Source organism: Ophidiomyces ophidiicola (genome assembly GCF_022830035.1).
Source record: "Ophidiomyces ophidiicola strain CBS 122913 chromosome Unknown scaffold_33, whole genome shotgun sequence".
NCBI lineage: Eukaryota > Fungi > Ascomycota > Eurotiomycetes > Onygenales > Onygenaceae > Ophidiomyces > Ophidiomyces ophidiicola.
In genome coordinates, this window is record NW_026054673.1 from 82,482 (window position 1) to 95,297 (window position 12,816).

At 48.3% G+C, this 12,816-nt stretch overlaps 5 protein-coding genes across 5 annotated transcripts; 3 read left to right on the forward strand and 2 right to left on the reverse strand.

Annotated features, from left to right (window-relative positions):
• Positions 1-1,396: 1,396 nt before the first annotated feature.
• On the reverse strand, positions 1,397-3,048 carry LOZ57_005891 (uncharacterized protein; the record flags this gene model as incomplete). Its single annotated transcript, XM_049254917.1, has 4 exons — positions 1,397-1,614; positions 1,702-2,670; positions 2,764-2,847; positions 3,027-3,048. The coding sequence occupies 4 exons, from the start codon at positions 3,046-3,048 to the stop codon at positions 1,397-1,399; spliced, it is 1,293 nt and encodes a 430-aa protein (XP_049106084.1).
• A 510-nt stretch (positions 3,049-3,558) lies between these two features.
• On the forward strand, positions 3,559-4,527 carry LOZ57_005892 (uncharacterized protein; the record flags this gene model as incomplete). Its single annotated transcript, XM_049254918.1, has 1 exon — positions 3,559-4,527. One exon carries the CDS (start codon positions 3,559-3,561, stop codon positions 4,525-4,527), a length of 969 nt encoding a protein of 322 aa, XP_049106085.1.
• An 891-nt stretch (positions 4,528-5,418) lies between these two features.
• Positions 5,419-7,856, forward strand: SNF5 (SWI/SNF chromatin-remodeling complex subunit; the record flags this gene model as incomplete). The annotated part of the gene is made up of 2 exons (XM_049254919.1): positions 5,419-7,452; positions 7,518-7,856. 2 exons carry the CDS (start codon positions 5,419-5,421, stop codon positions 7,854-7,856), a joined length of 2,373 nt encoding a protein of 790 aa, XP_049106086.1.
• A 316-nt stretch (positions 7,857-8,172) lies between these two features.
• LOZ57_005894 (uncharacterized protein) lies at positions 8,173-9,752 on the reverse strand (the record flags this gene model as incomplete). Its single annotated transcript, XM_049254920.1, has 7 exons — positions 8,173-8,300; positions 8,353-8,866; positions 8,919-9,110; positions 9,167-9,344; positions 9,395-9,465; positions 9,524-9,590; positions 9,643-9,752. The coding sequence occupies 7 exons, from the start codon at positions 9,750-9,752 to the stop codon at positions 8,173-8,175; spliced, it is 1,260 nt and encodes a 419-aa protein (XP_049106087.1).
• A 710-nt stretch (positions 9,753-10,462) lies between these two features.
• ALG8 (glycosyl transferase) lies at positions 10,463-12,321 on the forward strand (the record flags this gene model as incomplete). The annotated part of the gene is made up of 7 exons (XM_049254921.1): positions 10,463-10,539; positions 10,599-10,677; positions 10,733-10,926; positions 10,992-11,485; positions 11,540-11,679; positions 11,765-12,265; positions 12,319-12,321. 7 exons carry the CDS (start codon positions 10,463-10,465, stop codon positions 12,319-12,321), a joined length of 1,488 nt encoding a protein of 495 aa, XP_049106088.1.
• Between the last annotated feature and the right edge of the window lie 495 nt (positions 12,322-12,816).

The window sequence follows — 12,816 nt, forward strand, 5'->3', positions numbered from 1 at the left end:
AAGACAGTTTGGCCGCGTGTGGTTGTGGCCGTGGGCGGGAGTTGAGAAGTTTTGAAAGGGAGAAATTGGAGATGGCGTTTTTGCAGTGAAGTTCGAGCTCCGAAGCCAAACCCCAAACTCAACTCAACACAACAGAGAACAGAAGAACACCGACCTTCTCAGGCTGAGAGAGGATAAAAGGTAGTGGGATTTTTGACGCGTTAAATTCTGTTAAATTCTGTTGAATTCGTAGTGAACTCGCGTGTTTGATGCTATCTGAGCGGCTCTCCTGCGAAGAACTCTGCTCAGGGGCTCTAGGATTGTGGGCAGTTAAATGAGCTGTGTGGCGATCTATCAAGCTTGAAATTGACTAAGGCGATTTCTTTCAGATAAGAAAAGGTTCTGATGCGGAAAAATTTAACAAATCAAAGGTAGAAGTGCCGGTTTTGAGTACTCGACTCGAGGGTTACTCGAAGGAAAGTTGATAGAAGATGATAAAGTGAAGGAGGAGAGCAGATACCCTAAGTGAAAGATGTACGAAAAGGCTGGATGGCGTTGTAAAGCCGTTGATTGTCGACTGAAAAAAAAGGCTTGAAGAATCAGGAGATGGAACGCGAGTAGAGAAGTAGGGCAGGTGGTTCAAATAATGAACAAAGATGTCTGATAGCTTTGGAGGCTGTACTTTGTGCGGAATTTTAGAGGGATAGAGAATTTCTGAGAAAGAAGATCAAACCGCTTAATGTTCGATCAGTAGGCGATTGGGGAGGCTGATATTAGAAGAGAGCGAGGGGTCAAGTAAATGTAGAAGCGAGCAGAGATAATATGCTACTAAGCTTGAGAGCAGAATGTAATTTTTGGAGAGACAAATAGAGTGTGGCAGAAACAAAGACTCGAGCGTGAAAACGGAGGTTGTGCGTTGCGGAGGGTAGGAGCAGTAGAGAAGCTGAAGCAAAATTTATATTAGGCGACCGCACAGCAAGCGCGTACGTTCTGTGGCCTCAACAAAGAAACAACACGGCAAGTCCCTGCCATCACGCGAGTAAGGCCAATGGCCACTGGTTTTCTATGGCGGCTTGCCTCACTTGCCTATCTATGTGTTGCTACAGTAGCCGCCGAGAAGCCGCCCGCGGTTGGCCGCCTGTGATACTTATCTCTTTGCCAGCCGCTGTGCTGCTACAGAGTATGAACAGGAAGAATTGACGGTAGATGAATGGAGTCATATTTATTGGCCCGAAGCCAGCACAAACTTATCTAACAGTATCTCTGGAAACCATAACCTGTAAAGGTCAGGGTCTGTTTTCAGAGCGAAAGTTCCATAGAACACCCATACACCACGTCAAAGGCCCTTTCAAGCGGTGCCGCGGCCACAAAGGGGCTACAGAGGCAGTTCCCTGTATGGGATGATCGAACGAGCAATCTACTCCTCCTCGCTTGAACTTTCCTCGTCCTCAACAGCCTTCTTGGCGGGCTTCTTCTTCTTCTTCTTGTTCTTTCCTTTGGCACCTGTGGACCTAGCAAGTGGCTTCTCGAGAATCTTCAAGATCTCCTCATCCGTGATTTTCTTATCAGATTCAATTTTGGTCAGATCAAGCGCCGGAGGAGCTGCTAGCCTTGTCAAGCCATTTTTGAGTATAGCTGCACGACGTGTCAGTGTTTTCTGAGACCGGGTGTGGTGGTGCCATTCCAGGCACTCCACGAGCGATTACGAATTATCCAACATACCAACAGTAGAAAGCAGTCTAGAGACTGGAGCGCCATCCGCCTCCCCAGCGGGCTCGTATTGGCGAACAACGCCGCCCCGAACACATTCGACCACTCCAACTTTACCTGCCTTCTCATCTTCAAGCTGACGGAGACTGAAGGGGAAAGTACCGAACTTTCTGACAATCTCAGAGAGGGTTTGTCTGGAGCTGGGCCGTTTCAGGATATACGTTGTGGTGGTACGTCGGTGCAGTGTGGCTCTGTTCTCAAGTGTCTTGACCTTTCCAGACCCAAGACTAAGGCCTACTTCCACCCCCCACACCTCAGATACTTCAGGGGCACCTTCTCCCTTGACTCCCGTGCCTGGAGCCACTATGATCTTCTTTTTCCCTTCGATTTCATTATGTTCGAATAACCATGTGGTAGTATTCTCTACCACAGAACAGTCGTAACTCTTTGCAACCTTTTCTAACAAGGCAGAGATTTTTGTTTGTGTGGGGGGCTTTTCAGCTGCAGCTTTCAGCTTTTCCTCATCAGTACCAGTGGCAAGGAGGCCTGGGGGAACCATGAGTCTTAAGAGCAGCTCATTGGCGTAGTATGTGGCTAGGAGCAAGTCCGCCTCGCGACCTGTAATCTTGTCCTTTGATCCATCGGCAGGCGGCGCAATGATTGTATCACAGACAATAGTCCCGAAACCGTCAATCTGGGCTCCCAGTTGAACTTTAACAACTTCGCCTGCTTTCAAGGTCGTTGCGGCTTCTTCTGTGTCTGATAACAGCGGGGTATAGGGGGTCACAAAGGAGCTTGGAGACACAGTGGTAGGATGAGAAATGCCTAGTGAGGTATTAGCAAGTAGCAAGCAGCATAATATCAAAGCAGACGTGCCTTTTGGAACCTTTTTGCCTTTATAGACCTTTCCCACTTCCTCCTCCAGGAGTTTGTCACCCTTCTCGCACAGATCTATGATCTTTGCGCCCTCAACACACCATCCTAATGCCCGGAGTCAGCTAGGTTCCGATTTTTAAGGCCCTCACGATTAGGCGGCAAGCCGTCTTCGGAGCGTTACACTAGGGAGAGCAGAACCTGTGACAGCCTCGAGGACTTTGTGAGAGATCTGGGCGGCAGTCTTGTACTTGGTGAGGGTATCTGGGTTGTTGAGAGTGTAGTCTGTGGTGTCGTGTGTCAGCCCATATTCGTCATAAATACCAGCGCTGTAGTATATTTTGACCTTGGAGCAGACAGCTCAGCAAAGTACAGCTCCTGGTAGGTAGCCCAAAATAGGTAATCGACGACAAACACCAGGTCAGGGCGCTCTCAAAGCGGGTCGCTTGGAGGAGCGAACGTACCGATTTCAGTGGATTCGGCCATTTTGAACGGAGGGCAGCGATGGCGGGGTGCTTCGCCAAAGCTCTAGCAGCGGACAATGGATAGATCAAAGTAGGCACAAGGCGATTGGCGGTCGTGTGCGCTTTTTGAGAGCCCTGGAGAAGTGGGCTGGGTTGTGTGTGTATGGGAAGTGGGGGAGGGGGAATCAGCCACAGCAATTCGCGAGCTGCACAGAAGGCGCCGGACTAGCGGTGGGCGAAGTAACTCAAGTAAACTAGTAGCTAGGTATGCACTAAGAAACTCTCGCATGACATAACTACTTGAATTACAGCCACGTGCTTATTCTACATCCCACGACGCGCTCTCTCACCAGCAACAGTAGGAACGTCAGGAGCAGTAGGAGGAAGGCAGATCATCGCATGCTAAGGTGAGGTAGCCAGCATGAGCCCTGCATATCTAGCCATCACATGATGGCCAGAGAAGTATTATTATTGCAGCAACACACGCTCAGCAGGCGGGGAGAAACACAGCACTGTGTCTCCAAGAGCAAACATGTGGGCCTCACTTACGTTTCTCCTCGTCTGTCACTTTCTCCTCTCTCACATTGCGGCGCAACCTCAACTGCCCAAAGTCTCCCCGCCGCACTTGACCATGAAGGAACATCCACCGTTGCCCATTCGCGTTCTTACGCACAATATCCGCTATGCCAGCAGCGGTGTTTTTCAGGGTGAGAGGCCGTGGCAGTTGCGCCGCGTTCCCATCATCAACCTCTTTCACGTCGAGACACTGTACAACCCGGAGAGCTTCATTTGTCTCCAAGAGGTCCTGCACGGCCAGCTCGATGATATCGACGCCGGGTTGAGAATGCGTGGTGGAACATGGGCATTTATCGGGGTGGGGAGAGACGATGGAAAGAGGGCCGGGGAATATTCTCCAATTTTCTACCGTCCAACGGTCTGGGAGCTGGAAAAATGGGAAACTGTCTGGTTGTCAGAGACTCCCAAAGTGCCGTCCAAGGGCTGGGACGCCGCATCCATTCGTATCGTCACCATCGGTGTCTTCCGCCATCGCCAAAGTCGAAAAGGGGTCCTCGCCATGTGCACTCATCTCGACGACCAGGGTTCCACTTCGCGCAGGGAGTCTGCCAAGCTTATTCTGAAAAAAGTCGACGAATACCTCACCGGCGAATGCAAGGACAGGATTTCCGGTGTTTTCCTCGCGGGCGACTTCAACAGCGAGGTTAACCAGGAAGCATATCAGACACTCGTGGGCACGACTTCTCCATTCGTGGACACTCGAGAGCAGGTTGAGCACTACTTCCACTATGGGAACGAAATCACTTACACTGGGTTTGGAGATGAAGAAAAGCCCAGTCGCATTGATTACATTCTGGTCGGGCCGCGAAACAAGGGTGGGACTCCGTGGACTATGGAAGCGTATGGCGTCCTTCCAAACAAATTCGACGACGGTCTCATCAGCTCCGACCACCGCTTGGTTGTTGCAGATGGTATCTTGAAGTAAATTCTTCAGGATCACCAGGCAGGACGAAGTACTGGGCTTGATAAATTTCTTCGACTCAGTCCCATTCCACGTGACTATCGCGATGTTTGCTTTTTTTTCTTTGCTGGCCCACAATTCTCAGGCTGAAACGCGACGAGATATTATGTATGTACTCCGTTCTGAGCGCGAAGCTTGAGCTACACCGCCGTAGTACCTGTAATAGCCAGAACAACCGATTGATATGGAATTCGACTTTGTATTCTCGTAATTCAGTTCCATAAGTACTTCGTACAGAGTAGCCACTCGACGAACATCTACCACGTGATCTGATGCCGCTGAGTCAGCCATTTCTCCCTGAAACCGCAAAGACTTGGAGGCTCGCGAGCAGGACCAGCGGCGGGATTGTCCATCAAGCAACTGACTGACGATCTACGGGCCAGGGTTGACCTGAGCCTTTCTGGTACACGCTCGTTACGGCAGCCAGCAGCCGGCACCTTGCAATAAGTATCTGGCAGAAAAGTGGCGCCGAGTCCCCAGCTGCCACGCGGCAAACAGCTTCTTTCTGTTTGGGTCCAGCCCAGACAGCCGATCCAAGGCAGCATCGCGTCTGTCGCAGAACGAGGTAAGTGAATTCTATTGTTTGTTCATTGTTCTGCTCCGTTGTCCCATTGTTCACAACTCATGCACACCTGAGGTGACGACTGATGGGACTCTGGTGTGTTGTGGACGGCACTGTCATTTGGGGGGCACGCGTCCAGGTTCAAATTGATCTGGAATGTGTGCATAAGCTGATGAGATGCATCTGTACTCTAGGTCCATGCTATGCCTGTATTTCTTTTATCTGAACTGTGACCCTGCAAATCAAGCTTATACAACACAGCTCAATCAAGTACAAACTATAACCCCGTATCGATGGCTTCTCCCAATGCTTTGGCGGAAAGTCACCATTCCCCACCTCGGCGCTTATCGGACGGCATGGCAGAAGAACTAGATATAGAGTCCTTCAGTGGTGGGAACCTTGAAGTGGAGCATGGAGAGAGGCGATCCGGCAGCAACACTCCAGGACTTCCCTCAGATGGAAAAGAAAAGCTAGAATCCTCTCTTTCTGCTGTTGAAGCGCACAATGAGGAAGAGGAACCTCAAACAGCATCCGCCGAAACAGAAGATGACCCTTCCGATGGACCGTTGCTACCTCGTAAACGCTCTAGGACCGGTTCGTTAAAGCGATCAACATCACCGCCCGTAGAGCTTGTTGCTGGACCTCGTGAGACGCCGTTGGAAAAAGTCTTGCTGGAGCAATACCTTCACCGTGAATGGCTCCACACTGCCCTCGCGGCTGGAAAAGCCTCTCGTAGGGATATTCTACAGGAGAAACGGGCCGAGCGCGACTATTACCTACAGTTGCAGCATGAGCGCCAAATGAACCCAGCAGCTCTTTTTGGAACGGGCTATGAAGGTTTTGGTAACGCAAGAACCGATATAAAATCACAACATCCGCAACTCTTATATCCATCTAACAGGAGAAAGCCAGGGGGGAGGAAGTCCCGTGATATTCGAGTTTCGCGGAAGGAAATGGAAGCGCAGGCCGACCAAGCCGAAGATTTAGTTCCAATTCGTCTGGACATTGATTGGGATAAAGTTAAAATCCGGGATACCTTTACCTGGAATCTCCACGATCGCCTAACCTCACCCGAAGTCTTTGCTGAAAAATTAGTTGAAGATTTTGGCCTTCCACTTGAGACTTGCGGCTCCCTTGTGCGACAAATTGCGCAAAGCATCCAGGATCAGATAACCGATTATCACCCTCATGTATTCATTGAGGAGGAGCCTTTAGACCCCCATCTTCCCTACTTCGCGTATAAAAACGACGAAATGCGTGTTTCGATCAAGCTTAATATAACCATTGGACAACATACTTTGGTAGATCAATTCGAATGGGATATCAACAATCCATACAACTCACCGGAGGAGTTTGCAGCCCAAATGGCGAGGGATCTTGCCTTTCCTGGAGAATTTGTGACTGCCATTGCCCATTCTATCCGAGAACAAAGTCAGCTCTTTACACGAAGCTTGTATATTATATCACATCCATTCGACGGACGACCCATTGAGGAACCGGATCTCAAAGAATCGCTATTGCCATCGCCCCTTGACCATGTCTTTCGCTCATTCCAGTCCGCCAAGGAATATGCCCCGTACCTGTACGAACTCAGCGAAGCTAGTCTTGATAAAACAGAGATGTCGATTTCTCGTGATCAAAGGCGGCAAAAACGATCTGTTAATCGTCGTGGTGGACCTGCTCTCCCTGATCTCAAGGACCGACAACGCACAATTCGAACGATGATTGTATCATCCGTTATACCTGGAGCCGCGCTGTCGATAGAAGACAGCCGCCTCTTTAAACGCTCCGGCACCAGTCGAAGCCGTCGTGCTAACGCCCAGCGTGATGGCTTAGATGAGTCTGATGAGTCTGAAAGCGACGAGTCTTCCGCAGGTTCTCCTGCTTTGTCCCAGCTAGCTCAAGGCACCGCAAGGACCCGGAATTTACGAACAGCTTCAGCGATTGCCCAGACAGCTATGCGTAATCATCTTGCTCGTTCTGCTACACCTGAAACATCATCACTTCATGAATCTAGGGTAGCGGCAAGAAGAAGAGACTATCGTGAGGAAAGCTCCGAATCCCCCGAGAAACTCATCATTAGACTTAAAATCAATCCACTCAAACTCCGCCAGTTTCTTAAAAATTTAACGGCAAGACAAGCCGGATATACTGGCTCACCAGCGGCTCCAGCAGTAACAACCCCAGTCCGCCCTGCAATTCCCACTCCCCGAGCCCCTATGGGCCCGCCAACGGCTCAACCAGGGGCCACCCCCAAACGTCCAACACCGTCTCAGTTAAATGGGGTTGTTGATGCTCCGCACCCTCCTCAGCCTGGTGTCCCTGGTGTAAGATATTTTTAAATTCCCGGGCTTCGAATACTCGACAACGTTAACTAACCCACCATTTCTAGCCTCCGCCGCCTCCATGGCTTATCCGTGGCCTCAACAACCTTAAACGAAATTACCCTCGCGACTCCTTCGAGGGCACTATGCGTTACACAGCCGTCGACCCTCAAAGCAACCTTCCTTTACCAAATGCAGCAACAACCCATCCGGGCCAGAAGCTAATTTACAAATATTTTCCAAGAATTCGATGCCACGACTGCCCTGGAAAGCTGTACACTCCCGGTCCTGCTTTGACAGTTGATAATTTTGAAGTTCATCTTAAAAACAGGCAGCACAAGGAACGGGTGGAAGAGCGGCATGTTCGTCAAGCAAGGGAGTTGGGCGTTGCAAGTGGCTCTGTATAGATATCGATTGTTTAATCTTCAGATTTGAAAGAAATTCCAGTCAAATACTAAGTTCTAGCATTCGCGAGTTATTTGTAACGCGTAAATTGATTGCCGACGCCCAGTATGAAACGAGTATATTACAGAAGATGTTTGCTGGATTTAGAACGACCTGGGGAGTAGTTACATTGCATTCGCCGACAAGCCAAAGAATGATGTATAACAAATTGAAAAGTCCGGCATTCTATTACCTTTACAGAAGTACGAAATTCAGAAAACGGGGGAAGAGAGGAGGAATGACGAAGGCCACGCAGGGTTTATTTTTGCTCTTTCTTTCTCACAAGAATTTCTTGGGCATAGCAGAGCGGCGTTTCTTATAGATCACATATGCGCCGGCGAGTGTAAGTTGTATGGCCACGAGCAAGAAAATAAAGAATCCCATACGAGGCGCAGATGAGAGGATACCTAGAGAAGGTAAATTAGCATTGTATCTTCCTCTTTAAATATATCAACTTACGATGAGAAGAGTCATGCAGGTTCTGGATGACGCCGGAGTGTGAATGATGTAAAGCTTCCTCCAATTTGTTGAAATGGTGTTGATAATCCTTGCCCGCGAGATCCTTCTGAATGTGTTCAATCATTCTCTCCACCCTCATAACTCTCTGATCTACACTGCTGACTTGGTCGCGATGCGCGGAGCTACGGGTGAGCTCGTGGTTGCGGTCATCGAATTTTTGAGACAGAGAAGCGAAATCATGTAATAGTTTCTCTGCTGTGCCAGTCAGACTTTGAAGGCGAGTCTGAATATCTTTCATTTGAGCATGAATGTCGGCAAGGCCATCATGAGGCACCTGCGCTTTGGTAACATGTCCCTGGGCAGGATTGTTCTGAGGGGGCGGTCTATGCTCCCGAGTGTTACCGCTGTGGTGGTTTTGCGGGATAGAAAGGAGGAATCTGAAAGCCTCGAAAGAGTCAGGGTTATCGGTAGAAGATGCGCTGATACCGAAGTCATTCCCACTGGGAAGGGAAACCTGAGGAAGAGTCAACACCAAAAGCCACCATTGCAGTGAGAGGCATTCGCACCTTAGAGGTCTGAAAGCAGGTTCTTCCATCCACTGAGACATCGAACGAGAACATAGTCTGTTTGATTTTGAGGTGGGAAGGCCTGCCAAGGTTGCGATATCTGTATTCGCAATGCCCGAAGGCCAAGTTGTCAAGACTGTGGCTGTGAAAATCGATGGAGCCATCGTTCAAAAAGCCGCGAATCATGCCTCTCTTTGATACATGTAAGGAGGCTGTTAATGCGCTTTCGGGGAAGGACTTGAACTCACCCCCTGAGAACTATCAATTGTGATAGCCATGCCATCAAATCGCTGGATACTATAGATATCACGCGTCCCCACCTTTGATTTCCCATCTTTCACATACCAGAGCTGGATGTTTCCCCCAGCCCGTTCGTCTCCGTTGACTCTGAACTCAAAATCGACAGTCCATTCATACTCATGAAGGCTATATATATCAGTGACAAGAAACCACAGGTGAGACAAAATCCAACTCACGGCTCAAGACCCCAAATAGCACCTCTTTTGTTGCCAGGATACGGTGGTGTTAGTATTATTCTATCCGACATCTACCATAATTATTACATCTTTAGCTCTAGCTGCTCAGCCGGGAGGGCAAAGACTTACCACTTCGGGGATAAAATTTTGCCCCGAGACCTGCCATCCTGGCAACGAGGACTTATCCGAAGAAAGACTAGAAGAAAGTCAGTATATAATCTATCACTTTGTTTCTCAATGTCAAATACCTTTTCCCAGTGCCAAAACTTATCCGTTCCACCAGAGTATCAGCCTGAGAAAATGCAAATAGAGAAGTAGACAAGGCCAAAAGGCGGCCAATGCTAGCAGGAAAAATCATCTTGGGAAAAAGAGAGAAGAAAAGCGCAATGCCGCGAATTTATCTGATATGGTGGCTGTTAGAATGCCGCCTTGTTGAAATAGCTTCCAAACGAACGTGTCAAGGGGTCGGCAAGAGCAGACAGGTCATTATATGGAAACAATACACAGCTCTTTATATCGAGAGAATATGATGAACAGTTGAGGAAGAAATATTTTCTAGGGAATTTGCCTGCACAAGTGAAAGGGTTGAGATACGCCGAGCTTTGATGGTTACTGTAATAATCACACAACGGACTGCAGTATATGTATATTTGTGTGCTTATGGCAGACTGCAAGGAACTTACAATCAGCTGGTAGCATCAGAAGCAGAGCGCATAAAAGCACACAAAGGAACAAGCTCCCCTTTCTGCTGCTACTGCTGCTGTGGCTGCTGTTTCTTGGAGTGTTGGCGCCCGTTTCGCCTGATATTGAAGTGCCAGTTTGTCCTCTCCCGCAGCTTCAGCCACATCAAACATGCTAAACTGTGGCTGGTGCTCTGCATGAAACCTGTCACGTGGTATGGTAAGGCGCTTACAGTACTCCATTCCTTACGTGGTATTTTTGGTCAACAACCCGTCACAACGCTTCGCATCCATCCAGCGTTGCTGGACGCTGTCGGAACGGCTCTCTGTTCGCCTTGCGCCCTAGAACCCTTGCTGTTTTACTCGGGCCTGCTTTCAACCATGTTCAATGGCCGAATTATACCCTTCTTTAACTCAATGCGCCCTTGTGGCTGCGGCATTTAAGATTCTCCTTTTCCCAGCATAGTATGTATACAAGGGATGAGAAGCCTCACCGAGTAGCTAAATTTACTCACTTCTTCTAGCAAGTCCACTGATTTTGAGGTACACCGTAATTGGCTTGCCATTACTCACTCGTTACCTGTCAAAGAGTGGTATTACGAAGTACGCAAGTTGGCCCAAGACTTCGAAACAAGAGGGAAACTGATGTTCAGGACAGAAAACCTCAGAATGGACTCTGGATTACCCACCTTTTTTTGCTGGCCTCGAGTGGCTGCTATCAAAAGTGGCATTTTATGTCGACCCGCCAATGTTGATTGTCAACAACCTCAACTATGATTCCTGGCAGGCAATATATTTCCAACGAAGCTCCGTGATTGTATTGGAACTCGTTTTGGTCTATGCCCTGAACTGGTCCGTTTTTTATTTTGTTCGTTCTAAGTTTATAAGGTCGTAGTGGCTAAACCAACGCGATCCAGGTATATCAAGTCGGTTCCCAGCTCCAACAAACACCTGGCCCATGCAGCCAGTCTCTCCATCCTCCTTTCGCCAGGTTTGTTGATTATTGACCACATCCACTTTCAATACAACGGATTCTTGTATGGATTTCTCATTTTGTCCATCGTGTTTGCTCAGAAGCAGTCCACACTCCTTTACAGCGGTATAGCTTTTGCGATTCTGCTGTGCCTGAAGCACATATACCTTTATCTTTCGCTGGCATACTTTGTGTATCTCCTCAGAGCTTACTGCCTCGACCCAACAGCCGTATTCCGCCCGCGATTTGGCAATATTGTCAAACTTGGTCTCGCCGTCACTGTCATCTTTGCAGTGGCATTCGGACCCTTTGCATACATGGGCCAATTGAACCAGATTAAAGAAAGACTATTCCCATTCTCGAGAGGACTGTGCCATGCATACTGGGCTCCAAATATCTGGGCTATGTATTCGTTTATTGACCGACTTCTTATTCCTGGTAAGTTCTCATTCTTGTTATAGTATGGCGTAGCTATTGATATGTTTGGGTCAGTTGCGCCTCGTATAGGCATTCCTCTTAATTCCGACGCTCTCGTGAGTGTAACAAGAGGGCTAGTTGGAGACACGTCATTTGCTATTCTGCCGGAGATCAAAAAGGAACACACATTCGCCCTCACCTTATTTTTTCAGTTGGTACGATGCCCGTCGAGTGTTCAATTTATTAGGAGGAAAGAGAGAGGAAAATTGTTCCAGCTGTAAGCTTACAGGATTATTATAGGTTCCCCTTCTTAAACTATGGTTCTACCCAACCTGGGAAAATTTTGTAGGCTCTATCACCCTTTGCGCCTACGCTGCCTTCCTTTTCGGATGGCATGTTCATGAGAAGGCGATCCTACTTGTCATTCTGCCGTTCAGCCTTTTGGCACTCAAAGATCTTCGCTATCTTGGAGCCTTCCGCCCACTCGCCGTCGCGGGGCATGTCTCGTTGTTCCCACTCATTTTCACGGTGGCAGAATTTCCGATCAAGACAGTGTACACTGTCTTTTGGCTTGTATTGTTTTTGTTTACCTTCGAGCGCCTGGCCCCTGTGCCGGCTCGCCCGAGGGTATTCCTCCTTGATAGGTTTTCTTTGCTGTACGATTCAGTGTCGATCCCCTTAGTTTTATACTGCTCTCTTGTACATGGATGGGTTTTTGGGACCAGGATGGAGTTCCTACCACTGATGTTTACCAGCTCATACGCAGCACTTGGAGTGCTAGGGAGTTGGGTTGGATTTATGGTAGTTTATTTCACAGCTTGAGCCATCTATGGGTGTATTAATAATCCTTGCAGTAGAAATGTATACATATGAGTTGCTGTAAAAATGGCATGATTGATTTTAAACTTCTGAGGGGGTAGCAATTCAAACAATGGGGAACTTCCAGAGATTTTAGGGGCTGTGACACAGAATGTTCAAGATATATAACGATATCTTTCTTAGGCGTGAGGTTGGCTACTAGGCCCTTTCTCAATGATCAAGCTCCTTTGCCAATAAACCCTTCTAGATATTTTTGAAGGTGTTTTTGGACTTGAGGGGTTAGGTTGGTTAGATGTTGTCGATCCTAGCCGCAGCCTTGAAGATTGTCTCACCACATGTTGTTTTCGGAAGCCAAGGGCTCTAAAATTGAAAGTCCTAGAAGATCTTGAGATCTGAGACTTGAAAAGCTCCCTTTTTTATATCAAATTCAATGTTTGTGACCATCATGACTTGGCTTCTTGGGAAGAGTGGCCTGAAGATGCATATCTAGTGAATGTAACAGGAAGCTCGATGACGCGACAAAAACGAAGGGT